Source organism: Saccopteryx bilineata, chromosome 6, assembly GCF_036850765.1.
Source record: "Saccopteryx bilineata isolate mSacBil1 chromosome 6, mSacBil1_pri_phased_curated, whole genome shotgun sequence".
Taxonomy (NCBI): domain Eukaryota; kingdom Metazoa; phylum Chordata; class Mammalia; order Chiroptera; family Emballonuridae; genus Saccopteryx; species Saccopteryx bilineata.
Genome location: NC_089495.1, coordinates 184,983,213 through 185,011,201, shown reverse-complemented (window position 1 = coordinate 185,011,201; position 27,989 = coordinate 184,983,213). Strand labels below are relative to the sequence as shown.

At 42.5% G+C, this 27,989-nt stretch overlaps 1 protein-coding gene across 2 annotated transcripts in view; it reads left to right on the top strand.

The window, feature by feature from the left end:
* Positions 1-3,563, top strand: part of ZNF831 (zinc finger protein 831) — a 99,200-nt gene extending 95,637 nt beyond the window's left edge. For both annotated transcript variants that reach the window (XM_066237233.1, XM_066237234.1), the window contains exon 6: positions 22-3,563. In XM_066237233.1, the coding sequence (XP_066093330.1) occupies positions 22-861 (840 nt within the window). In that variant the 3' untranslated portion in view covers positions 862-3,563. The remainder of the gene's footprint in view (positions 1-21) is intronic.
* The last annotated feature ends 24,426 nt before the right edge of the window (positions 3,564-27,989 follow it).

Below are 27,989 nucleotides of genomic sequence, written 5' to 3'. Positions count from 1 at the left end.
TTCCTTTGCACTTTGTTACAGGATATTATTCCGTCTGCTGGTGAGCCTGGTGACTGTTGTCCTCAGAACACTGTAGTCCGGTCAGGATCATCTCTGCCTTCTGACTCCTGCGTGCAAGTGGCTAACAGCAGCCTTCTGTCCCATGGTAAAGGTCTCGACGTGGGATTGCTTGAGGCTCAGCTACTGCCCTCCCAGGAGCAAGTCTTGGCAGATCCCAAACTGTGCGTTTTCTCAGATGCTCAAGAACCTTCATCCTTTGAGTCCAAAGGAAACTCTCCCTGCCATGACGCTGCTACCTCTGTGGCTGCCATTTGTACTTCTCTAGGGGCAAGAGGAGGTTACACAACCCTGGGAACTCACAGTGCAGAGCCACAAGACCACGGCCAAGCTACAGGGGAGACCCAGAACTCCCCGGATGGAAGAGCTGTAGCACAGGGCAGGTCACTGTCCCTCAGGCCAGGGAAACCTTCACCTGAGCAAAGACCTTCAGGTTCGGTTCCATTGAGGTCACCTGGAAAAGCTCGTCTTGAAATATCAGCTCCAGGACCAGGTTTAGCTAGTTTATGCCAAGAGGAAGGGAGACCCCAGACACGTTTTCCCTCCAGTGGGCAACATGGGTGTGGGGAAATGCCTGTTTCCTGCCCTCCTTTGGGAAAGGACCATGAGAAATGCCAAGAATCTGGATTAACTGCTCTGAAGGATTCTGTGGTTCCTCCTAAGCCAGGGCAGCCCACAGAGGTCCCGGAAACCCCTTCGAAAACCATCAAGAAGAGGAGTTTGGAAGGAATGAGGAAGCAAACTCGAGTGGAGTTCAGTGACAGCAGCAGCGATGACGAAGACCGGCTGGTGATAGAAATATGAAGCCCTCAGGGAAAGACGGTCAGAGACGATCAGTGCTTTCCAGGAAATGCTGTCAAGCTGAAAGGACCCCTGAACTCTCATCACAAAGCACCTAAAGATTGGGAAAGCCATTTGGGGCTCTCCCTAAGACATCCCCAACCAACGCCAAAAACTGACTCAGCCTCAGCCTTCCCCACATCCCTTGGGGCATGCCCCACTGGTGTCCACAGGGTGCCAGGCAGGGCAGAGACTGTGAGGCAAAGTCTAAGAATACTCAACACAGCATGACTGTGTCTGGACTCCTAGCAGTATCCTCTGCCTCAGTCATCCACCGCCTCATCCGTAAAATGGGGTTCACCACGAGAGCCACGATTGACACGTTTATCAATAAGTGACCCCCATAGAGTCAAGGCAGCTGACTTCCTCATTAGTAAACTGAGGGGAAGCAGCTGTGGGTTCACTGGGTGAGGGGGCATGAATTGGGCACCAAGGTATTTCTGTTCATTCTGGAGACAAAATTCAAATTCATTCAAAAACTAAAGTTTGGTTGGAATAATACTCCTCCTTCGTGGAAGTTGTAAATATACTTCAAAATGCTTGTGATCTGGTGAAATGCTGATTCTTTTTCAAATGTTACGCAAATGGCCAATGCTTATATATGACTCAGTGACACAGCATGTATTGTCTTGTGTCCGGTGCCTTTTTCTGTCCAGAGCTCTGAAACCCTTGGTTTTTCCAGCTCTTGCAAAGGAACGTTGTGTTAAAAGTTAATAGAACAGTCTCTGTAATGAGTCATTTTTTTTTTTTGAGGGGGAAAAATTCACTTATTTTCCTCTGATTTCCCTCTGTCATATTGTGCTCTGAGCAATTTCAATTAGAGGGTTACATTTTAGTAATCTCTGCAGCTTAAATTGATGCCTGCTCATCGTGACGGGAGCCTTTTGGTTTCCTCCCGAAGCTTCAAGGATGCACAAACTAATTGGAGTTTTGACGCTGTTTTACATCTTGGTAATTTTATTTTGGGGGCTTGGTGTTACTTTGCTGTCAAATTAAATCAGCCTCTCTATTGTGCAAGTCAGAACAGCACAGAAAAAAAAAAATCCCCCAGTATTCCAAGCCAGTGCGCCCCTGTGCAGAACAAAATAAGCTCATCTACGTCAGCCAACTCAGTGAGCAAAGCCTCAAAGGTCCTGTCTTCCTCTCCTTCTCCTTAAATGGGAGAGGAAAAACTTAAAGAGACTTACACTGCTGCATTTCAATAACGTTTTATACTTGTTTTTGGTATGATTTTGTACAATCTAAAATTTATAGCTGAGCTCTTTTGGCTTAACTTTGATGTAACAATGTTCCTATGACATCTTGCACTTCAAAGGCAGTGATGCAAAACATCTCACATGTATGCATACACTTTCCTAGGTCCTTGCCTGTGACTAAGGGATGGTCACATTTCAAGTAACTTTCATGTGAATTTTCCAATTTTAAGGGTTATTAATAGAAAACTTTAATGAAGGACCAGCTTCCCCTGGTGACTTAACAAGTGTCCGTGGTCCTTTCACATAAACTCATCAGTACCCAGCCAAGAAAAACCATGAGAAAGGAGGTAAGAAAGATGTCAGGTGTTTACTTTCTGTACTTTTTGGAACCAAACAAGAGTGAGGGGAGGATTATTTACCCTTTGAATTATCTGTGCTGCCTGGAGGGGGGCCACCCAGGAAGGTTGTCTGAGTCCTGGAAGGAAGAAGAGTGAAGGCCTGACTTTGCCCTGAACCAGCTGGAAAATTTTGGTTAAGGCACATTCGCCTTTCCGTGCCTCAGTTTCTCCAACTGTGAATGAGAGATTCAGACAAGGTGAGCTGAATGTATCTCCAGGCTCTGATCCTTGTGAGGATGGATGAGCTGCCCTCTTCTCCACATAGGAGGTCTTGGTGGATGGGGGGGTGTGGTCCTGTGAGGAGGGGGTCTTGCACCCTAGAAGTTCGGAAAGAGGAACCGAATCCAAAATGCCATCCAGTTATTTTCACGAAGAACGTGAACTCAGAGATGCCCCACTTAGTTTTTCCCCAGAGTTCCAGGTTTGAGGGTGTAGTCATTCAGTTTATCAAGGCGGGTTCATGATTCAGAAGTTAAAAGCAAAACCAGCATGCTACTGAGTGAGTGGAAGACCACATGTCTGCAGGTGGGATTGGCTACCTTGTCTTGGGAAGCACTGGTTGGGGGGATAAAACGATCTTCCAGATCCTTTTCTCTGCGTGGCCACTGAGCTGTGGGCCTAAGCCAGCAAGTCAGAGCTCCCAATAGCACTGTCCCCAGCATGGTGGCGGAAGCTCTGTTCTTCTGTGAGCTACCACTTTGGGCTGCCACATTCCAACCTAGATTAAATATGTCTGAACAGTTTATCTCCAACTCCCTGGCTCTCTCTTACAAAGGTGAGCAGGTTGACAAACCATCCTGTCTCAGCCAGTCATTTAGCTAATCACTGGTAAGTAAAGCGTACCTTACTTTATGTCAACATGAATTTGTGCAAAGCTATATTTCAGTGGCTTTAAAAAAAGGTATTTTGAATGACCCTAGAGGAATTAGCTATTAAAAAATCATCCTATGGTAAATTTTTTTAAAAGTGAAGAATGATTTTATAAAGTAAGTCTCTGATTTATATAAATCTTAGTTTCCTATGGGTTTTCTTAAAGCAGGATGCAATTCTCAGCATACATTTTAAGGATAACATCAGTGACCTAAAACCCAGTTTGGATTACTAAAAATAAAACTTTAATATTATCGATTGAAAATTACTACAGTTTTATACTATACAAGCATGTGCTGTGTACTGGTTAAAGGAAAACTAATATATTTTAGAATAGGGCAAACCAGAGTTTAAATCCCTCTCTCCCTAGTGCTATTAATTTTATTGTTCCTTCAGAGAAGGGTCTTAACCACTGGTGCCTCAGCTTCTTCCACAGTGAATAACCCCAGGGATATTGGCATGAGCTAGGACAAGGGGCACTTTGAATCCTTGGCAGTTTCTCTTGGGACCAAGTATAAGTACCATGACCCAAGATGCTCAAGACTCACCACCAGGTTTGTTTCCTTCACTGTATCTGCACCTGGCCAGAGCTCATCTGTCAAAAATGCATGGAGGAAAAATGGTTTCATGTTCCCCTTTGGCAATCTATGCTGTTGAGGGACTCTTAAAGTCACGTGATTTTTGATGGACAACCGGAATCATCCTTGTCAGAAAGCATGATGGAGTACAACTCTTCTGCCCTGTTAGGTATTACCTCTGAGATTCTGGATGAAGCTGGCATCCCTTTAATTCACAACCCAGCAGAACCTATGGTTGGTTCATTTGTCAAGAAGTAAAAAACAAAGACGAGGGTGGTGGCCTCTGATTCAAATTAAAACCCTGCCCATAGCATGGTGTTGAGGGCAAGGTAAACATTCCCTTCCAAAAGTCCCTCCTCTAACTCTCTGATGGGAGGAGTAGCCATGCAAGAATGCATGGAGACCCCAGTTCTTGGCATGCAAGATGATCTACAGCCTCATGCCAAAATTTTTTTTGACTTTACATTCATTACTTAGGAAAACCACATTCTTCATCCTGCTATCCCTAGCATATATATTTGCATTTTGCACAAAATTTGCCTGGTGCAGCATATTTTTATAGTTTGGGAAACTGTCGTGATCATTGGTGTGTGTGTGGCTACTCACCTTTCCAGATATAATTTAATATGCTGAGGCGAAGATGGTCTACCTGGCCCTGGCGATCACACTCTCACTACTGTGGTGAAGAAGGCACATGTACTTCTGCTCACTTCGGGCGTGATTCCATAGTTCTTGAGAGGGAGACTCTGGCTTTTGAAACACTACATTTCTCCATGCATAAGCACAATTTCTTATCCTGATCTTTCAGAACTCATTAAATATAGGTGTCAGGACCCAGCAAATCTTGTGCGCTAGGTTTGTAACCTGTACTATTCATTTTACCCATACTTTGTACTTATGTGGGAATATGTATAATTCGATCTGAAGACGTACAGGGATATTTGAGCATAATGCTTCACCATGAAAAGAGAAGGAGCCAGGGGAAACAGTCAGTTTCTGTCACTTGGAGCCCTAGAGGATGACTCAACATCTTGTGTGTGCAGTCAACTGTTCAGAACTTGCTTCTCTATTGGTTGTTCTTAAATCAGGGAAAAGATTGACTTCTTGATTGTTTGTTGAAACTTATTTCCTTCTTTATATGGTTAAATTATTTTGTTTTGATAAAAATAAAACAGAAAATAAAAAATTTCTTGTGTGATTTGTTAAAATTTTAACTGAACATACCACAAGCAATATCCTATGAATTGGATATCCAATTATCCCCAAATACTTGACATCTTGTCTACCATATTGGTAACCAATAGCGCTCAACAAAAGAATTAGGTTATAGCAAATGATCACATTTTTCTCATACTGTTTCCTTTTCCCACGTGTCTCATTTGTCATTGTCTGTCATATTCTTAAGTTCGTAACTTGGAAATGTAGCTAAACTTTGAAGCCACATGAGGGCACTATCCACAGTGCAATATTTTGAATTTTTTTTTCTTAGCGTTGATGTTTCTTGGATATTTACTATTATTCATTAACAAAGAAAACATCCTTAACTCGAAAACAATATCTCCTATGAAGATAACTCTTTGTAAGGATAAGTAGAGTTATTTTACATACCAGCACAATATTGTTCTTCTCTATCTATACCTTTTGAAACCACTTGAAGTCAATGGAGACACAATGCATTGGGAGAAAAAGTGGGAATGAGATCATGGAAGATATAGATATACTAATTCATGGATCTTAACAGCAATTTTTCTAACTCATCAAACTCTAATAGTAATAAATTAATCCATTATTTCCAAACTTCAGCCATTTGAGAATCGGTGCTTTTTGCCATATGTGTTCACATGTGGGTCTATTATTTGCTTAATACTTTTATTTAAATCATCTCTTTCTTAAAGAACTTATTATTGCCCTATGTAATAATATCTGTGAATTTTCAGCCTTAATTTGGTAGTTATGTTTATTTCTGATATACTAAAATAAAATAAAATGAGTAAGAATTGTTCATTCATGTACCAGTTAAACCTCATCTTCATACTACCAATAAGACATCCACACACTTGAGGAAATATTGAGTGAATTTAAAAGGTACACTAGTTTCTCCTGTTAAATACAGCTCTCTCCCCATTTTCTCTCTGAAGCCACAGAACTGGTGACTACAAGAAAGTTATAGGTTATCAGATGAGTTTCTTCAGCCAGACATCACAGTTGAGTTAGTAACATTCCCAGTCAAAGGATTATCGTATGCTTTAGTCTCAAAAGAATAATCCTATAATTTCTTGAACCTACAATTTTGTTTTGGTGTTTTGTTGTCTGGTTGGTGAATACAAAATAACATACAGGAAAGCATCATTAGGGATTTGTGTTCAACCACAAGCATGCCATCAATTCTACTGAAAGACCTGCTTCCATATGTTCAAACTGAAAGCAAATGGATTTGGTTGTATAACTACAGAAAGCAACTTCTCAGTCTTCTGCATAGTGACAGCCTATTGGTCTTTGGGCTGTGAATACAGAAGACTTGCTCTGTGGTGCAAGACCTTTGTCTCCAGCTGTGACAAACATCTGCTTCCAGTCTCCCTCAGCTTTTGCCAGAGGCAAATTCAACACTCTAGCACTCGGGCATTAATCCATGCGATTTCTGCCCAGAAGTAGATAGATTGTTTTTCTGCATAAATGCACTAGTGAATGGATTCCTAAAGGAATTTATGGTTTTATATGTGTAGCATCAGAGACAGAGGAACCCAGCCCTGTCTCTGGCCACACTGGAGATCTGGTTGTCTTCTTTGTGTACAATGTATGAAATAGGGCATAATTCAGCAGGAATGAGGCCTCATGACTCCATTATAAATGAAATGCCTAATAACCAGGTTTGTTTTTTCTATATGGCAATGTTCCAGTCAGACATGTTTATTCTAACAATTGCTCCCCCCCTGCCCACACACCATACATTGAAGACCTACTCGAAAAGTTCTCTTCTTGTTAAAATACAGAACTGGGCCAATGATCTAGGAAACAAGACAGTCACATATATGACCCAACAAGGATCTCCTTGGTATCTTCACCTTGGTGTTGTTGGCAACTGGAACAGGGCCTAGCTCACAGCTTAGCTTTACATTTGCTAAGTAAAAGAATGAAAATGGCCCACTGAGAGTCAAGGAGAGAAAAGATTCTAAGATGAGGAATCTGGCCCAACCTCTTTCCTCAGGAAGGTCTACCTCATCATCAGAGATGAGCAGAGACATCTACAGAAGGTTCTGTTCATCGATTTCAGAAATTAGCAACAATTTTCTGTTGCTTACTACTCCATTTGTTCAGCCAATATTTATTGAGTGCTTGAGTATGTAGCAGGCACATGAAAACATGGGGGTAGAAAAGGGGGAGTGTCAATTATGAACTAACCAGGTAAACAAATATGTAAAGAGTGCAATATCAGGTGCCAAGAACTAAGAAATCTGAGGGGATGTTGGAAAGATACCCTAATTCAAAACACCGAATGAAAAGAAACATTTTCCTTTTCCTGGCGTCAGGAGAAAAGGAGAAATCCTCCTCTATACATTAAGATCCACTTCCTCTGCTTCACCCAATGGCATGAATTCTTCTCACATGAAGCAGAGAACAATGTAAGGTGTTGTCTCACTACTCTTCTGCGTCTAGATTTCCTTACTTTCTTAGTAGCTTCAATGAGTGCCGGTAAACATTGCCTCCACCTGAGCATGGTAACTTGGGTCTACCTGCACTAACATGCTGATTTCCAGGCACCTAGAAGCATAGGGAATGAATGCCTCTTGATTACCACAGTAGCAGAGAAACCCAAGTGGGCACTATTTTAGAACTAATTTCCCTGAGAGGAACCATCAAGTATTTGATGACTTGATGCTTTCTATTCTGAATTCTTTTTCTCGGGAAAGGTTGAGAACACCCTTAAAGGCAATGGTTCTCATAAGTGGGTGATTTTTTACCTCCCAGGGGACATTGGACAATGTCTGAAGACAGTTTTGATTTTACAACTTGGGTGAAGGGTGCTGTAGGTAGAGGCCAGGGATGCTGCTCGGCACCCTCAATGCACAGGATGGTGACAAAGAAGTATCCAGTCCACAATGCCAGCAATGCCGGACTGAGCCACCCTGGACTAAGGAAATGAGGTTACTGTTTACTAGAGACCTTAGAACAGCTCAGTCCTCCTACTGATGATGAGACCGGAGTGGGCAAAAGACTTGTTGAGGCAGGACCCAATGTAGAGTCCAGGCTCCATTTCCCAGACCAGTATTCTCTGCACAACGTAACATCTGAACTTTCACAGTTAGGACATGCTTCTGAAGTCTACACACAATAGACCATCTATTGGTTATGGTTTAACAAAGCCCAAATTTCATTTTTTCTCATTCTTTAATGCACCTAGAAAAGAAAGAACCAGGACACAGGAAGGTAAGTTCTTGTGAACAAATGCATAAATATCCAGTAGACACTCAAAGATCAGATTTTACTGTGAGGGTAAATACAACCCACACTCTCACGCAGTCTCCCCTGACATCCAGAGCCAAATGGAATGAATGAGGATGTGCCTTAATGCTGGGCACCAGAAAGCTCTCAGATTTGATTGGTGGGATCCAATTTGTTGGTTCGTGCCTAATATTTTTAGGGAAATCTGAGAACCAGAAGATTTTGTCCTGGCTTGAGTCAGGGACACAGCTGTGGCAGACACTGGGTTTTTAGCCTCTAAAGTCCAATATTCTTGCCATGATATACCACATTCTGTATCTGAAATCTCCCATCATGTTCTATTTTTCTTGCTAAGTGTATAAAAGAGAACAAGGCATTGTATAAAGATTTTCTGTATCAGGGTTTAAAATAACCAATGGATTTCTGGTTAACTGGAAATTACCCAGAAAATGAAATTATTTAGACTATCCCCTTCCCCAAATGTTCTAGTTAATCAAGGGTTGACTGTGTGTGTTCTGCAAAAAGACAAATTCTCTCCTAAGACATTTAGACTCAAATAGATGTAGCAGTGCCTATGTGGTCTCATAATTTATGCACTTGAGTTTCTGTTCTGTGGGCAATTTGGCAGGGATCACAAGCGTAGACAAAGAAGATGTTAACAGCAGCAAAGACATCACCAGAAAGCCTTTGGAAGACAAACACTTCACATCTTCAATTATAAGACAACCTGATGCAGGGAGAGAATAAATTAATTTTAAAAACCTCCTGCACAAAGCAAGTAATGGAAAAATACATCACAAGTAGTTATCCCTTTTGTGCTAAAAACAAGTGATTTGGAGGAAACTGCATAGGGCTGAATGAATGTGTTAGTCTTATTATCTTTTTTCTGGTTTTAAATTCTTAGGGGGAGAAACAGAGAACAAGAGAATAAAAAAGAAGCTTTCATTGTTTCAACAAACATTTATTGGGCATTGGGTATTTTGCCAGTTGCCAGGCTATACTTTTCAGTTACTTTTTCTACTTTAAAAATTACTTCCAGTCATGTGAAAAAAAGTTCTAGATGTCTCCTTGCTGATTCCCATAGTGGTTCCAGAAATGCCATTTCTTCTAAGGTTTTGGCCAAAACTGTTATGTTTCAACTTAGAAATGTGGCTAGGAATGTCACTCGGTGTTTCCTCCCTGGGAACATGAGTTTTAGGAGTTGGTTCATCCTGGGTTTTGGGAAGCATCCATGTGCAAAGAGAGGGCCTTGGGCGATGAGGGTGATGAGAATGTCTGGCTGGCCTTTCCCAGAAGCTGAGTCTGAAGGGAGTTCAGTGTGCCCGAAGTTTATTTGGAAGGTCCTTGGGGTCCACACCTGTGTGAGGGAGAACTGAGAAGCAGGCAGAGGGAGAGATGATGCTCTAATACGAACAATAACAGCCTTAGCTAACCCAAGGGGTGCGCTGGAGAAGGGTGTTGACCTTGGGGGAGGCAGCTCAGCAGCTGAGGCACTTTCTAAAGGGACCAGTGGCTAAAGGCTACCTGCCAATTGTACTCCCAGCATCTGGGGCACAACCCTTCACTAAGGGGGAGCTGAGTGGCACCTCACAGAATCTACAGCCAAGAGACTGCACTGTGGGCACATCCATCCTCCCTCCTTTCTTCCCTCCCTCCTTCCTTCCATGCATATAACCAATAGTCATTGAGCATCTGCCATCTGCCGGATAGTACACATTATTTACTTACAATTTGATAAATGGTGAAAAGGGATCACACGAGGTAAAAAAGAGAAAATAATTGGGGAAACCAATAGAATCAGGGAATCTTTAGTCACACTTTGAAGGGTGAATTAGAACCAGAGAGAAATGGGTGTTCCTGGTACAGGGAGCTTGGATTAGAGAAAATGAGCGAACAGTGTCATGGCCCCATGTACAGGGTCGGATATGTTGGGTGAGTGAGTCTGCTGTGGGCAATGGCCAGATCTGGAAGATTTGGTGGGCAGAGTTAAGAAATCCACACCATTCTTGGGGCTCCAGGAAGGAGGTTCTCCTGGGTCTGGAAAACTGGAAACAGACTTAAATGTTAAATGCATATTCCTATCTGCAAGGTTGGCATTGTTCTTGAGAATGGGCGGTGACTAAAATTAAAATAGTTTCTGTCAACGTGGCTCAAGGAGGAACCATTCATAGTTTTGTAAAATTCCATACAGGCCAGTGTAGTGTCTTGCCTCAGCATCGCATTTAACCCAACCATTGTCATTTTTACAAGTGCTCATCCATATGGAATAATCTAAGCACTAAAATGTAATACTTAAAGGGTCAGTCAGCCACAAGATTTGAGAACCGCAGCCCATAAACCCTCCAATGAAGGAGGAGACAGCTTGAATCGCCTTTCCAGTTTTGCATGTGTAGTCTGACAAAAAGAAGACAGTCGCTGTCTCATCCAGAAGATCCCAAATGCCTGATGTCCATGTTATGTCTCTTGGGACTCAGAGTAAGAAGTTTCTCTTTTGACTTACGTAGGAACAGAGTTAAAATGAATTGGAGATCTGAGAAAATTCTGGAAAAATTTTCAGATTTGGACTCTCTTTCTTTTTCTCCCTCCCTCATTCTCCCTTCATTCAGAGAGAACGATGGAGAAGCATCGGAAAAGCACGCCCATGTTTGACTTGAGGCCATCATGATTTGATGTCCTGCTCAGGATTAGCTGTGAGCACCTCCCCAGCCTGACTGCTTTTTCTTTTCTTTCTGAAATCTCAGCCCTTAGTTAGCATAGATGTAAAGTTTGTAAAGCTTAACCTTTTCAATTGGTAGTTGAGCTTTCCTTCATAGAGACCATCCAATTAAAAAAAACAAACAAACAATTCTGGGGTCAGTGCAGATGAGTCTTTCATTTGGTACTTAAAAAAAAAGTCCCACCTGCTACAAGGACCACATGGCAAAAAATAACACAACAAAACACTGCAATGTGTGCAGTCTTCAAAGTGTCAGGAGAATACACTGCAGGGCTGGGAGCCTGGGACCGGAAGGTGCCTGTTGGTCTCTAATTAAGGCAGCGGTTGAGAATGAGAAACATTTAACATCTTAAGCCTATGGGGCATGTCTGCCACAAACAGAAACAGAGAGCTGAGTAAGTAGCAGCTCTTTGCCAGGAGACACCTGTGGACGTGGGGACATACAAGGACAACTTACGACAAAGGATCAGATCCTCACTGTGTACATTTCATCACCATTTCATCTGGGGGAGAAACAGCCTATGGGCGGGTGGATGGAAGACAAAACCCACAGATTGTAATTTGATTTTATAACCAGATTGTTGGAAAGGATTGACAGATTGAACACAATAATGTGCTTTAAAGCAGCACGGCACATAAAGGTGGAAATCTAATGGACTTCTCCCCTGTATCTGGGAACCGGGGGTGGGAAAGGATGCTGGATTACTGACCACCACTGTGGTCATTGCTTGGTGACAGCATGCAGGGCAGGGAGAAATGTAACTTTCAATAATATGCATATGAATTCCCATGCCTACTTGGTATATCCAAGAGAAGTCACGTGGAGGGGACCTGCCATCCCTGTGTGAACACCCTTTAGCAGAGGCACGTCACCCCCAAAAACACTGCATTCAGAGAGTACTGGGGGGTGCAGTGGAAGGAGGGTTAAGCCCAAGTCTATAATGGCCCCACCTGGAAGTCCTCAAAACACAGCCCTTCACTAGCCCTAGCCTGAAGAGGTTTCATATCTGCCTTGACTATGAAATACCACTGGATGTGGCCAGCCATCTTCTACCACGAAAGTCAGAGAGACAGATTGGTATTTCAGGTTGGCTTTAAATGGTATTTCAGGAGTTCCCTCAATGTCGAGATAAGGTGAGGAGCAACCCAGGAAGGCGTTTCTGAGTTGAGATGACTGCCGGCATCCAAGTTTGGAAGATTCTCTTCTGTCAAGCTTCCAGCATTTTCCTCTGATATTCAAATGAAAGACAAGGTTGTTGTGATAGGGTTGATTTATAAGAAGGGATGATGGTTTCTTTGATCAAGAAAGTCATTTGCTTTCATGCAGAAGAGATCCTCCCTCCTCCAACACACTCACGTGGGCTTGGTGATTTACATATTTAGTAGTTCAGAGGTCTGGGCTGCGCTGCACACCCGAACTCAGAGATCAAGACAGGCTTGGTCCTGCTCTGGGGAAGTGCATTTTAGCCCCAGAAAAGGGCTTGTCATGTGGGAGGCTCAGAGGAAGTTGTGTGACTTATTCTGTGTAAGCTGGAATGCTCATTCTTTTATTTATTCATTCAACAAGCATCTCCAGAGCACCAAATCTATACAGAGTCATAGTCGTCTCGTCTCTGGATAAAACAAAGGACTGAATGAGAGTAAGTTCAATGTCTGGCTAAACGCATAGACTTTGGAACCAGACACACCTGGGCTTCAGTCTAGTTCTGCTCTAAGTGGCTGCCTGGTTTTGAGTCTTTATGCCTCAGTTTCTCCTTCTGTGCAAGGGGAACAGGAAGAACCACCATTTCAGATTTATTGCATTAAATGAATGCTTCACGTCTATGCCCCAGCAGTGCAGTTCTCAGGACTCCTTGTCATCCTTAAAAACAATTGAGAACCCTAAAGAGCTCTTGTTACAGAATCCCTATTACAAAATAATGATCAGTATTTATCATATCATATATTAACACTGAAAACATTTAATGTTATTTATTAATTCATTTAAAAATAGTAATAATAAACTCATTGCATGTATTTTTTTTTTCAGTAAAAAAACAGCGATATTTTTCAAACCAAGAATTTGGTAAAAGGCAGGGCTTTGTGTTCTGTTTTACACCTCTCTCTCATGTCTGTTGCAATAATCACACTCCGTGTAGCCACTGGAAAATGCCAGTGGATGTTCCTAAGAGTACCTGAGTGTCATTGTGAAAATGGTGTCAGCCCCCTTGAAAGGAGCTAGGAGATGATCATAGCTCACACCAGGAACGCCACCGTGGTAAGTCATGGGATCTTCACTACAATCCTCCAGGGTAAGTGCTATTTTCATTCCCATTTCACAGATCAGCAAAACAAGGCACAGAAAGATTAAGGGAATTGCCCAAGGCTACACAGTGAAGAGCAGCAGACTGGCATTTAAACCCAACTGTCTACGCCCGGGGTCTTGTGTTCTTCTCACTACAACCTGTCCTGCAGAAAACACAGAACTGCCTGCCGCAGGATGAGCTTGGTAAGTGTGAGCAACTGGGACAGCTGTGAAGTGCTGGGGCAGCTTTCTGTCCCATCCTCCAAGGGCCAGTTCATCTTGGTGCGTAGAGAAATGGGTGGAGGGAGGAATGGCATGGGAGAACCCATTGGAATAGAGATTTAAGGATTTGGAAAATAGTCATTAAGAATCTGAACATTCTTTAATTATCCAAATTATTCTGGAACATCTCCAGGGACTAGAATTTGCTCACAGAGAAAGAGCCTGTCTGTCTAATGGCCAAGAAAGTTGTAGAAGTCCCACAGTGATCTGAGGGGCTCCCTCCACACCCCTATCCCATGGCTTACTCCGTGGTGGGCCAACCCCATTGTGCACATTTGTGGAGAATGGCAAAACAGGACATGTAAGGGGCAGGGGAGAAAATGTCACATCAGGGCAGAGTCTCACACTTTGGCCAAAAAGGTAGGTAGTTGATTCAGATGACCTGCAGCTGAGGGGACATTCTGAGTTCTTTCAAAAGCAGAGGAATGTTTCTCACACTACTTTTTAAAAAATTCATGGGCCATTTACTTTTTGACCTAAAATTCTCCATAGACTTTGTAACTTACCTGTCCCATTTGCCAGTTAAAAAGAAAAAAGAAGTGGCAAGAAGAAAAAAAAACACATTAGAATTCATGAGAAGATGTGAAATTGTGCCCCTGAAATCTGTATAATTTTGTTAACCAGTGTCACCCCAATAAACTCAGTAAGAAGGAAAAAAAACTCATGGAGAGAAGTGAGATTGTTTTTGAGACATTGCCAAGTGGATTTCTTTGTTTTACTAGCATAAGTAAATTATTAATTCAGCACAGAGAAAGCATAAATCTTTGTCATATAAGAAACCAGCAACACCACAAGGGGACTTTACAAACAAGGATGATAATAATATGTTACTTACATTTGCATGATGCTTTACAATTTACAACACTCTCTGTCATATACTCTATGGGCTTAACTTTGAGATAGATCTGTGTGGAATGGCATTTCTGCCTGGCTGGAACTAACAGGCTCACAGAGTCCCTTTCACGGTGGTTCCTGAGGCAAGACCACGGCAGCTTCTCAGCCCCCACGGGACCTGACTGCTTTCTGAGCCCAATTCTCCAACATTGTTGACAGTTCTGTGAACTAAACAATGTCCTTCTGATTAATTCCATTAATGCTGAAGCTAGCATTGAGTCAGCTTCTGATGCCTGCAATTTAGACTGTGTGGGTCAAGAACAGTAACATTATCCCTCTCCACCAACTAGTTTTATCTCTTAACTTATCCATTCATCCACCCGTATATTTCTTGATCTTTCTCCTAATCCATCCATCCATCCATCCATCCATCCATCATCTATCCATCCATCATCCATCCATCCATCTATCCATCTATTATCCATCTATCCACTTATCATCCATCCATACAACATCCATTCATTCATCTTCTTTCACCACCCTACTCTACTCCCTTTCCTGTGCCAGCCTTATCTGCTTATCCCTGCCCGCTCTCTAAGTTGTCTCAGTGCCCACTGATGGCACTGTGAATGTCTCAGTGTGTTTGTACATGGGAATCTGCTGGATTTCTCAGTGTGCTGACACTTTCGAAGGTCAACTTTTAACCCTGGGGTAGGGAATGAGGTGCGAATTTACCCAATGAACCTCTTGTATGTGTTATGTCCTTGGTGTTTCTGCTAAATCTGTTAGTGGTTCCACCTCAACAAGGACTTGTTGGGTGACATGGCCATTCTTCTGGATGTAGGACCCTCTTCTTCTCAACCCCCTCATTTGACTCAAAAAAGCCTTCCTCCACCTGTCTCTGAACCATGCTAACCATGATAACACCGATGATTGGGGCAAGCTCACATAGTAACTCCCATGGGGCTCACCACCTTGCCTGTTACTCAGCAGCCCAGAAACTCTAAGACAAGTCCTTAGAGGAAGCCATAGGGAGGGAAGCAGGAGAGATAAAATAGTAAACCTGTGTTCACAGAGTCTTTCGTTGTGTGTTAGCATCAGGGAACATGGCAGCCACCACCCTATAAGACACAACTCTCTTTTATTTGGCCTCACACGCATTCTGTTTGTGAAAGTGTCATGGAGGTATGTAGGTGGGGGTGTTGAAGAAATGCATTCTCCCTGCAGAAGGTAAAAGTTTATGCACAAAATAACCCAAAAGGCAAAGACCTTGGAAGCACCCCTCTGCCTGTGAGGTCGCCGGGCCCACCCTATGGAGCCGACTTGCTTAAGCCACAGGAAAGCCTCCTCATCCGGTGCAATTTCGGGAAGATCCAGAAGGTTATACTGGGGAGGATTTAGTAGCCAAAGCTGATAGAAAAAGAAAATAAATGAATAAAAGAAAATAATCACTGTCCTCCGGGATGTAACATGAAAAATATCAGCATAATCCTGATTTCATAATAATTCAAACCAGATGAAGAGAACTTCACATCCAACCTCAAACCAATTGCTCTGATTTCTAATCAATTATTATGGAAATGGCATTCACAGCATTCAGGAGGCAGAGTGGACCACGAGAATGCACTAGGCTCCAAGGCACATAGCCACTGGGAGGGAAGGAGAAGCAGGTAATAGGTACAGGCTCCAGGGTTAGGAAGTGCTGCAGTCAAACCTATAATTTTTCATGTATTATTATATTATATGGTTTGGGGCAGATAACTTTCTTTTCCTGAGATTCAGTTTTCTTATCTGTGAAATGGGGTTGTAATCATTCCTGCTTGATGGGATTCCATGCGCTTTTAAGTTCTAAATGCTAACAGGCCCATCATGATCAACTCGTAGAGCACCTTTCTCAGTTTTTAATCCATAAGGTCTCATCGACGGGGCGGCCATGGAGAGCCAAGATCAAGGTGAGCCGCAGTGGAGCTGTTGAGGTGTACCCACAGTGTGGTCTTTGCATATTTCCCCTTTCAAGTCACATGCCCTCCTCCGGACAATTATCCCACAAAAACACATTTATATATATGTGCAAGCAAGACATTTTTATGAGGATGAGCACCATTTGTAACGCAGCTGGCAGCGAAGTGGAGATGACCTAAATGCCTAGGAACAGTCAATGGGAAATAAATCATAAGGCACTCAATGGATATTTTGCAGCATCACAAAGAATAAGTAGATGGATAAGTATGATAAAGAAAGATGACCCTGTCTTAATAGAAAGTGTGCAACAATTTTTATAGGATGCCTGTGTTTTCGTAAAAGTAAGCTTAGAGGAAAATGGTGAGAATAATATGTGTAACAGTTGAGAGTCACTTCCTCATGGGAAGATGGTATCATAAGTAATATGGTCATATAATTAATTGGTCAACATGGAGCCCTTTGCTAAACCTGCTCAACAGGTACTGAGCTGAAGCCATGCATACATCTGGGGCTCATTCCAAGGGGCTTTCCTTTTTGTCCAAGAAGACTCAAGCCTTTCCTTCGCTAGTGACAGAATTCAGGCCAACCCCCCTTAGTTCTATTCCTTTTCCCTGAACCCATCATTCATTGGGATTGTGACTCAACCAGACCTGGACAAAGAATGAGGGACTTTGTGGACTCGAGCCACCTTGTGGGGACAAAACATTGCCAAAGTCGTTATGGGAGAAAGGGAGCCTGGTTGCTGGGAAGGCAGAACCAACAGGTGGTACTGCATATTTGTGCAGCCCCAAAAGTTTGTAAACCTGAATGCTATGGGGGGAAGTTCAAGGGCAGCTATAAATATAGGGAGAAAGGGTCCCTTTGGAGAAACCCTGGAGGGTGATGTTGGGGGGCACCGAGGACTTAAAAAAACAACAGGGTTAGTGCAGAGAGGAGAAAGGGAATTTCAGGTTCCAGATCTTGATGGGTGTGTATTTTGTTCCTTGTACCAGACTGAGGGAGCTGTGTTTTGAAGAGCCAGCAATGGGGTGGGTGTGCGAGAGAGTGGTGCGCTGAATGGGAAGTCTGCTTCCCTGATTGAAAGCAGCTGTGGGCCTTTGATTTGGTAGGCAGAGAGTTTGGTGTGTTGCTGGTGTGAGAGGTTACTCTGGATGACTTCCTGCCACCCAGGCCCCACTGAATTGGAACCATTTTTCAACCTCCTCAGACATCTAAGACTTCCAGGGGTATGAGCAGGTCTCTGAACATCCATCTCCATCCGTCTTGCGATGTTTTTCCCTGGGAGTGCTCAAACAATTCAATTACTGTGCAGGCGCCCAGCACTCAGCCTTGCAGACTTGCTCACTGTCTTCCCCCCAGAGCAATTTGGGTCGCTCATGCTCCCAAGCAGAGAAATTATCCCTTTGAGATCTCCTCTCATGATCTAACTCTTGGGAGCCACTAAGAAGGTTTCTGCAGCGTAAACAGCAGCCTTAAAGCAGGGTCTGAGAAGTTTCTAGAATGATAATCAAGTTTGGAGACAATGATTTTTAGCTCCCCTCAACCATCGAATTGGGACAATGAAGAGTGTCTACCTTAGAGGGTTATATTTTTTAACAAGATTTGTAAGTTAAATACATTTTTAAATTTTAAAATAATTTTAGGTTTACGGAAAAGTTGCAAAGATAGGACACAAAGGTCCCATAAACCTTTCACCCAAGTTCCCCTATTTTTAACATCTTCCTTTTCTATAGTATACGGCATTTGTCACAACTACAGAACCAACATTTAGTATTAACTAAACTCCACAGTTTATTCAGATTTCACTAGTTTTCTCCAAATGTCTATTTTCAGGTCCAAGACCCATCCAGAACAATACCTTGCGTTGGGTTATCGTAACTCCTTTGACTACTCTGGGCAGTGATAGTTTCTTAGACTTTCCTTAGCTCTGATGACCTTGACAATTTGGAGGAGATCAGGTGTTGTGTGGAATGTCTCTCTGATCAGATTTGTCCAATGTCTTCCTCATGATCTGGCTGGGGTTGGGTTTGGGAGAGGAAGTGCCCTTCTCATCACACCACATGAAGGTTCCATGCCATTATTTACCTTGATCACACAGCTCATTTTGAGGATTCAATGATACCATGCTTATAAAATGCTTGGATGAGTTCTTAGCAGGTCTGGGATATTTAGATAAATGGGTTAATACAGTCGGTGGTTATAGAGAATTGTCACTATATAGATCAGGTTGCGTGTCTGTTTCAAAGACGAGTCAGCCTTAATTCCAGGCCTTCAGGACTCCAGAGTCCTGAGCGTGCACAGCCACCTCCACCTCCAGTCCACGTTGCTTTGATCAGCTGCTTCTGAGTTAGGACCGTAGTGGCTGGCCACAGGGTTGTGTGTGAGAAACCAGAATACGAACCAAAACAGCTATTTCCAGCCATGGATGCTCAGCCCAGCAGACTAAGGGACAAAGGCTTACAGATCAATGGCTTAGCGTGCAATGGGACAGTGAGTCACAAGAAGGGAGGAAGTTCTCTCAAAATAGCTCTCAGGAGGACTGCATGGCCCAGAGAAACACCCGCAGTGGCTCTCACCAACTTCCTGTGTAACCTCAAAGAATTCCTCCAAAATGACACACTTTCGGTCTCCTTGTACGTCATGTGGCGACAGCAATAGTTGGCTGGCCTTTCTCACCAGGTTCTACTCGATTTAAGTTGATTAACCCTGGGCACATGTAGATATAAAGACAAAAAAGAGTCCCTATCCTCAAAAAGCTCCACTTTAGAATATTGCGAGTTCCCAAAGGTATATACAAAACATAGAAGTGGTGCTTTAAAAATGACAAATGCAATGTGAATGTAAGGTTTTTGAATAAATGGCTCAATGGGCCTCATGTGGCTTTCCAGCCACTTCTTCTCATTGCTACCCGCATCTTTGAATATAACACATGCCTCTGCGGAAGTTTTGCTGCCTCTGCTTGTCTGGCCACGCAGGGTGAGGAAAAATCTCCTCTTTTATAAGAAATAGTCCATTTTAAAATGATGGTCTTTCAACCAAGACACATCATGAGAAGTATGACTTCCCGAGACTCCAATCCATCATCGTTTCCCTTTTGAAAATCTCGGAGGAAATAGTTCAGCAACTTTGTTTCAATTCAGCAAACTTTATGGTTTACAGAGGGGCGTCAGAAAAGTTCCCCACACTGGTTTTTCTGGGTTCGTTAGTGACAATGATTGTCCGAGTGAACCCAAATGGGTGTTTAATGTCTTTTGGCTGAGGAAGAAGCATTGATGGGTATGTGTGTGATCTGTTTTTTGTTCTTTGCAGTTATTGGAACACTTTAATCATATTATCCTCATCGGTAAAGAGCTCACGGCACATTTGGGGTCATGGGTAAAAGATGGATACCAGGGGAAATCCAATTATATTTTATTTTTAAGTTCAAGAGGGAAGATGCTGGCTTAACACTGTGTTCTTCCCAGTCCCTGAGGATTAAGCTCCAAAGCTTACCAGACATCCTCCCAGCGCAGTGCTGACGGGCAAGGCGCACGAAACATCTCAAATTGGCATTGTACCGCGCAGGAGTTTTAAATGTATGATGTGTATAAATTGCATTTATTTCCACCACTATTTTCCAGGGCAAAGTTCACACTACACAGGAATATCAGCTCATCCTAGAGTGAGTCTAGGAGACAACAGAAAATCAAAGGACCCCAGGACATTTTTTTCCTCCTACCTTCTGTTGATAAGAAACAGAAGTTCTGCCTGGGTTGGGCGGATGACCTCAGAAGGATGAAGCACATGCAATGAAGTGTGGACCTGAATTTTTGTTTTCAGACATGTCGTTTGTTTGAGCTGAGTTTGGGTAAGGGCACCAGCTATACGCAAGTCATTCAAGGTTCTAGCCGTAGATTTTAGTTACTAGAGCCAATGGATTCCCTGTTCTGCCTGAGCTTACTAGAGTTGGGTTTTGACCCATGTCATTTAAAGAGTGCTCTCTGGTTTCTACACACAAAGCCTGGAGTGCAAAGAGATGTTCGCTAAGGGGGTGTTGTCAGGACCAGGGTTCTGAACTTTGGCACACTGACAATGACGGCCAGATGCTCCTTTCTGGGGCTTGTCCTGTGCCTTGTAGGATGGCCCTGGATGTTGGGAGTCAACATCTGTCCTGAAAATTGTGACCATCAAAAATATCCCCAGACATTGCCAATTATCCCCTGGGGGGGGGGGTATATCCTTCATGATTAAGAATCTCTGATGTAAACAAACCTGCAATACTTCATTTGGAAGAATTCATTGACCGTCCCCTATAAAAAGAAGCATGTGGACTGGAGAAGAACACCAACAGATAAGAGAAGGTAAAAGTCAAGACCTTGCTTCTGTGTCATTCTGGGTTTAGAAGTGGTTTGCCACCTTCAGAGGCAGATGCTGAAGCTGATCTGTCCCATTTGCTTTCTGGAGCTTCTGGGAGGTAAATCGGTTTCATTCACCCGAGCCCGTCAATCACCGTTCCCCGCTGGTCTGTTTTGGAATCATTTAATTTCTTGCTTACACTCCCTATCTTGCTCAAATTTACACCCTGCCTCTCTCTGTCTTTCTCTCTTCATAATGAAAGGGTTTCAAGTAGGCAGAAGTTTGCTTATCTCCCTAATCGCACTTATTTATTTAGAATGTCGAATTCCTCTCGAGGTGACACATTTGCTTTCTGCCAAAGTTGTGCTGTTGAATGTCTATAATGGATCCTATACTTAATTGGATTCTGTCACTAGAGCTCATGCTTTTCTTTCTTCTGGTTTGCAGGTGTGAAAAAAATCTCAGGACTGGCCCTGCCAGGTGGATTCCACTCACTTCAGCCAGAGAGGACCAGCCCTTGGAGGCGAACCCTTCGGCACCTTGGTTTTTAATTGACTTTTAAGGTCGGGCAGATTTTTCCCTACGAAACAGTCATCTCTGTTGAATCTGGACAGCTTTGAACATTCATAACACCACAGAATTGGTCTCGGCTTACTTCAGAATTATTATTTCTCAAAGCTTATTTAAACAACCTCTGGCCTCCCTCTCAGTTTATGTAAGTATTTTCTCATGAGACAGTGTCCTGCTTCCCCGGGCGTCTACAGTGACTTCGAACCATGAAATCTTATTCATAATTCTATTGTGAGACAGAACAGAGGCACCGCGTCTACATAACTTCATCAGAGGTGAAGAGCAACACTACCCACATCCAACCGTCTTCCACAATGCTTGTCCATTTCCCAGAAGAAAAAAATGCCACAGTTCCTGACTCTATTGTGTAAATGTACCCATGCGAAACCAAACCTAAACATCTCAAAGCCGACTGGCTCTTTCTCGGTTTAGTCATTAATTTCTTTACCCATGTTGTGTCCAGAGTTGTGTTTTGTTTTGATCCCCTAAGACAAGTTTACAGTGATGTCCTCCACCTCTTTCCCATCCCAAACACATGAACTTTGAAGAAGGAGAAGGCAGTGGTCAAAGACAATATCGAGCAACAAGAAGAAATAATTATGTATTCCTCAGTGACAAATTACAGGCTGAATTTAAATGAATTTAATTAGCCAATGCAGAAAAACAAACAAACAAACAAAAACCCCCAGCAAGACCAATTACCCAATATGCCAAGTTCTTAAACTGATTTGATGAAACCATTAGATGATCCAGGGGTCCTGCCTGGACAAATCTATGTAAACATACATTTAAAAACCGATGTTTCAAGGAAATCTAAGAGACTGATACAGAATAAATATTTAAGACAAACAAACAAATACACCAAAAAAAAAACTTCAAAAACAAAACAAAACACCCTCTGCAAATAGCAAATAATCTTGTTTCCTGTCACTGATAACTTTGTGGAACAATTTACCCTTTAATTTGTCTGAACAGCAAAAGAATCCCTCAATTTGAAATATTTCCCAAAACATCCCTAAATAACAGATCTCTTTCAAACAAAGCCCGAGGTAGAATGGAAGTCTTTGCTTATATACCTGTCGGTGTTTTACATTAAAACTCCCTTTAGGAGACAGAAACTTGTCAAAGGGAGCTTGGTTCTGTTCCAAGGCCCAGCAACCTTAACAGTTACAGTTTGAGTGACTCCAATGCAAAGGACATGGAGCCTGCTAGGCGCAGGGGTCTCAAACTCGTGGCCCGCAGGCTGCATGCGGCCCGCGGGCCGCGAGTTTGAGACCCCTGTTAGGGGAACCTCAGTCCCAGATCGGCATCGGTGCCCTTCTTCTGAAGGCTTGAGATAGGGTGGCAGTATTTTCTTGCCTCCGTGTAAAGCAGGGGTCCCCAAACTACGGCCAGCAGGCCGCATGCGGCCCCCTGAGGCCATTTATCCGCCCCCCCCCCCGCACTTCCGGAAGGGGCACCTCTTTCATTGCTGGTCAGTGAGAGGAACATAGTTCCCATTGAAATACTGGTCAGTTTGTTGATTTAAATTTACTTGTCCTTTATTTTAAATATTGTGTTTGTTCCCATTTTGTTTTTTTACTTTAAAATAAGATATGTGCAGTGTGCATAGGGATTTTTTCTTTCTTTCTTTTTTTTTTTTTTTATAGTCCGGCCCTCCAACGGTCTGAGGGACAGTGAACTGGCCCCCTGTGTAAAAAGTTTGGGGACCCCTGGTGTAAAGAGACCATGTCCTCCAGGGGAAAAGCCTCCATGCATCTATTGAAACAACGTGACCCGGGTTCTCAGTGTTCCACCCACAGACACAGAGTTTGTTCTACAGCAAAACTGTGTAGTTTGATAATCCGGCCACAGCCACATCTGGACCATCTCTGTTTGTCATTTATGGACAGCTGATGCTAGCAATCAGCACTGGATTTACATGAAAAATGAAAGCCACACTGGGGTTGGTGGCCTCCCATGTGGTTACCACTTGACCTTTCTTTTCTCTTCTTTCTCCTGACTTTTTTTTTTTTTCAGTAAAAGATTGGGACAATTTTTTTTTCCACTTGAAACTTTTATTATATAAAACTCCTGCCTCTGCCCTCCCTAAATTGCCTTTGGAAAAATGGTGGCTGACCTCTGCACATTACTCACACAGCATTTACTGAACGCCATGTGCTGGGCGTCATGAGGTAAAATTACAGTGACCGTAGGAGGGGGATCCAACGTCAGGGGCCACTCTCCAGGGTCACACACTTGGCTTCACCTCCCCTTTCAAGAGTTAGTGGGAGAAAGATTCCGAGCGGGTCATTGCAGACCAGTTATGCTTTGTAGAGCAGCTAAGAGAAAGCAGAAATGTTTTATCTGAATGATGTTTTCAAAGACTCACAGATTTCCTTCTATTCCCTTCTGGCCTTGGATTCAAGTGCTCTGAAAAACCAACTCACTTGGCCATGAGTGCCACTACTAACTTTTTATTTTGGTGGGAGGATAGGGACTTTTTATTCCTCTTTTTAAAAAATTTATTTAAAAAAAATGGTGGTAAAATACACATAAAGTATATATACCATTGTATCTATTTTGAAGTGCACAGTTCAGTGGCATTAAGTAAATTCATGTTACTGTGCAACCATCACCACCATCCATCTCTGGAACTTTTTTTCATCTTGTAAAACTGAAACTCTGTTCCCATTAAACACTAACTCTCCATCACTCCTCCCCAGTCCCTATCACTAGAAATTCAGTGGCTCTAAGTTCTTCATATAAATAGAACCACGCAGTATTTTGTCTTTTTGTTATTGGTTTGTTTCACTAGCAGAATATCTTCACGTTAAATTCATCATGTGGCAGGTATCAGAATTTCTTTCCATTTTAAAGGCAGAATAATACACCATGTCTAGATAGATCACATTTATTTATCCACTCATTCATCCATGCCCATTGAGTTTGCTTTCACATTTTGGCTACTGTGAACAGTGCTACGATGAACTTGGATGTGCAAATATTTCTTCAAGATCCTGCTTTCAATTATTTTGTGTTTTTTTTTCTTTTTTTATAGTAGCCATTCTACTGGATGTGATTTGATATCTAATGGCTTTGATCTGCATTTCCTTAATGATTAGTGTTGTGAGGATTTTTACGGACTATTGATCATTATATTGATCACTGACATTTCTTTGAAGAAATGTCTGAGTTCTTTGCCATGTTTGGATATCTTTTGTTGTTGAGGTTAGGATTCTGTATATAATTTGAATATTAATCCTTTATCAGATGGAATATTTGCAAGTATTTCTCTTATTATGTGTTGCTTTTTTACTCTGTTGATAGTGTCCTTTGATGCAAAAAGTTTTTGATTTTGATGAAATTCAAATTGCCTTTTTTCTTATGTTGCATGTGATTTTAATGTCATATCCAAGAAGTCATTGGCAAACTCACTGTCATGAAGCTTTCCCCTGCATTTTCTTGTAATAGTTTTATAACTTTAGCTCTTATGTTCAGGTTTTTGAACAATATTCAGTTAATTTTTGTATATCATGTTGTGTATGGGTCCAATTTTATTCCTTGGGCTCTCCAGTTTTCCCAGAAATATTTGTTGAAAGACTGTCTTTCCCCCCACTGAATGGTCTAGGCACCCTCATTGAACGCCATTTGCAGATATACGCAAGGTTTTGAGGGGGTTTGCTGTGAGTAACGTTTACTGTGTTTATGCATTGTTTGAATTTGCCATGTTCTTAGAACACCTGTGTGACCTTAGTTCCCGTCTAGATGTTCCAGTAGGTTAAAAATTTTGTGAGAATGGTGTACAGATATTCTCATTATTTTGTTCTTGGTATTGCCTAGTGGCTTTCTTTTTTATTTATCGGGATTTACCTAATCGATGTACTTGGGTGCACCTATTGACCTAAGTGACCTGGTGAGGAGGTCTCCATCGATCTCCGTTTGAAACTTGCTTCTCTTGGGCATGTCATAGCAGACCATGGTGCTCTGGTGATTTTGTCTGGCAGCCACCCCTTTAGCCAGTGAGCCCTTGGTGCTTCCCCATCCATTGTTCTCTTCTCAAGAAGTATTGTTGAGCAAATCGATGAGCTGGTAGATCAATGGCTGTTGGGAATATGAGAGTGACCACTGGTGTCTGGGTCTGTACCCCCATATTGTCAGTGGGGGGGGCAGTGGCCTAGTGGGGTTCTCTTTTCAGATCCTATTTCTGGATCTTTTTCCTTTTTCCAGATCTAAACTATGGGTCATGCCAGGTTTCAGTCTCCAGATGTTTTCTCTCTTTGTAAAAAAAAAAGTTTTTTAATTTGATTTAGAAAATGAACTCTAACAAGGTGACGTTGATCAACGAGAGTGCTTAGATTGCAGGTAGGCTTATCTATAGCGTTTGAACTGTTGATTATGTTGTGTGCCCACCCAGATGTCTTCTCAAGTCACACTTACTTCCACAGAGAGTGTGTCTGCAGGACTCCGTCTGCCGCCAACTCCCAGATTCAAACCTCCAGACCCAACCTCTCCTTTGTAAAACAAGACCTTGGTTAAGTTGCTGAGCCTTTTTGAACCTTAGTTTCCTCATCTGTAAAACAGGGATGAAATGACCTTTCTTGTTGCCGTGTATGGTGGATACTTGTGTCATCATGTGGCTCTGTGCAGGTGCCCAGGAAGTGGTAAGATTTAGTTTTAGTTTCTCTTATTAAGGTTCAGCCACATAGAAAGCTCCCAAGATCACTTCTATTAGGAGACATTCCTTAATAAAGTACATTGGGGAAGCAAACTGAAAGAAAGAATTAAAATATGGTAAATTCCAGCATCTCCTGGCTCTTCTTGAAATCTGCATTCAGGTCAGGCAGCTCAGAGGCACCTCTAGTCATCTCAACATGTGAAGTGTGTGTACTGTTGGTACTGTTTCTTGTTAATCTGTTTTTTCCGAAGAGCTTTTATTTGTCATTGCCTTTGTCTTCAACTGATTCAGAGCGGTGATTTCACAGATACAACAATTATTTCAAGCTGCAAATGTTTGTGGCGTTGAGAGATGGATGGCTTGCTGAGAGGTGGTAGGTAACCTCGCCCTTGCTTGGTGTCTGTCGGGTGGGCTGACAGAGGTGGGCAGGGCAACTCCACTGAGAACAGTGCCTCCAGCAGTGTGAAGAGGGGCAGGTGGGGGCCCCTCAATGGGTTATGGATGAGATTAGCTTCCAAGAATTACTCTTTTCTCTTTTTCACTTCCAAGACTTTGCCACGAGAAACATACTTTGAGTTTGAAGTAGAGATGAGGGTTGGAATAAGAGAAACTAGTTGAAGTTTAGAGGAAAAGTCTTTGGAATAGGACCTTCTAATTTTGGGAATCTGGAGGTTGCCTACCTTCTAGTTTAAGGTGCTGAAAGGGTACAAAGGCTTCTTTTCACTCAGACAGAACTTCATTATATGTTTCAAATCACTTCCATATCCATTCCCTTACCAAACTTCAGCCAAAATCCTAGAAGGCATTTTGAGGTTTTTTCCCAACACTTTTTTTTTGCCTCCCAGATTCAATATGTTACAAAAGCTAGTTGGCTCTGTCCCCTAAAGTATTTTGTGAATCTGATATGACCATAATTCTTTATTCCTACCATAATGATCCCAGATTAAGCCACCACCATCTTCTGCTTGATCAATACAAGCATCCCAACTGGTCTTCCTGTTTCTACCGTCTGTCCCTATAGTCTACATGTTGCTAGAGAACCCAGGGAGCAGAGCTGAGAGCCACAGAGAATTGTTCTTAGACCACAAACGCTAATGGAATTTATCCTGCTGGATGTTTAACTTGTTTGGGGGTCAGTGACCCCTTCATTTCTTACAATTTCTTCCTTTTGGAATTGCAATGTCTGTTCCATACCTGTCTCACATTGCATCCTGGAAGCAGATACCTTGTTTCCCAATGTACTGGTCCACAGATGGGCAGTAATTTTGCCCCAGGATGGATCATACCCAACATCTCACCCATACCTGATTTAGACAATTTAGATGATGGGATTTGACACTTTTGAATGGAAGATACTTAGATGAGATTTGGGACGTAGATTTGATGTTATAATACAGGGGTCCCCAAACTACGGCCCCCTGAGGCCATTTATCCGGCCCTGCCCCCCCCCCCCGCACTTCCGGAAGGGGCACCTCTTTCATTGGTGGTCAGTGAGAGGAGCATAGTTCCCATTGAAATACTGGTCAGTTTGTTGATTTAAATTTACTTGTTCTTTATTTTAAATGTTATATTTGTTCCCGTTTTGTTTTTTTACTTTAAAATAAGATATGTGCAGTGTGCATAGGGATTTGTTCATAGTTTTTTTTATAGTCCGGCCCTCCAATGGTCTGAGGGACAGTGAACTGGCCCCCTGTGTAAAAAGTTTGGGGACCCCTATTATAATAGGTTGAGATTTGGGGGGATTTGGGTTCGGATGAGTATGTTTTGCATGTGGAATAGACAAGAGTTTGGAAGAACCAGAGGCTAGACTATAGTGAGTTGAACTGTGACCCTTCCCAAAAGATATCTTCACATGAAACTTTGTGATCTTATTTATAAAAAGGATTTTTGCAGATGTAATTAAATTAGGAGAATAATCATTCTGAATTTGGGTGGAACTTAAATCCAATGATGTGTCTTTATAAAGAACA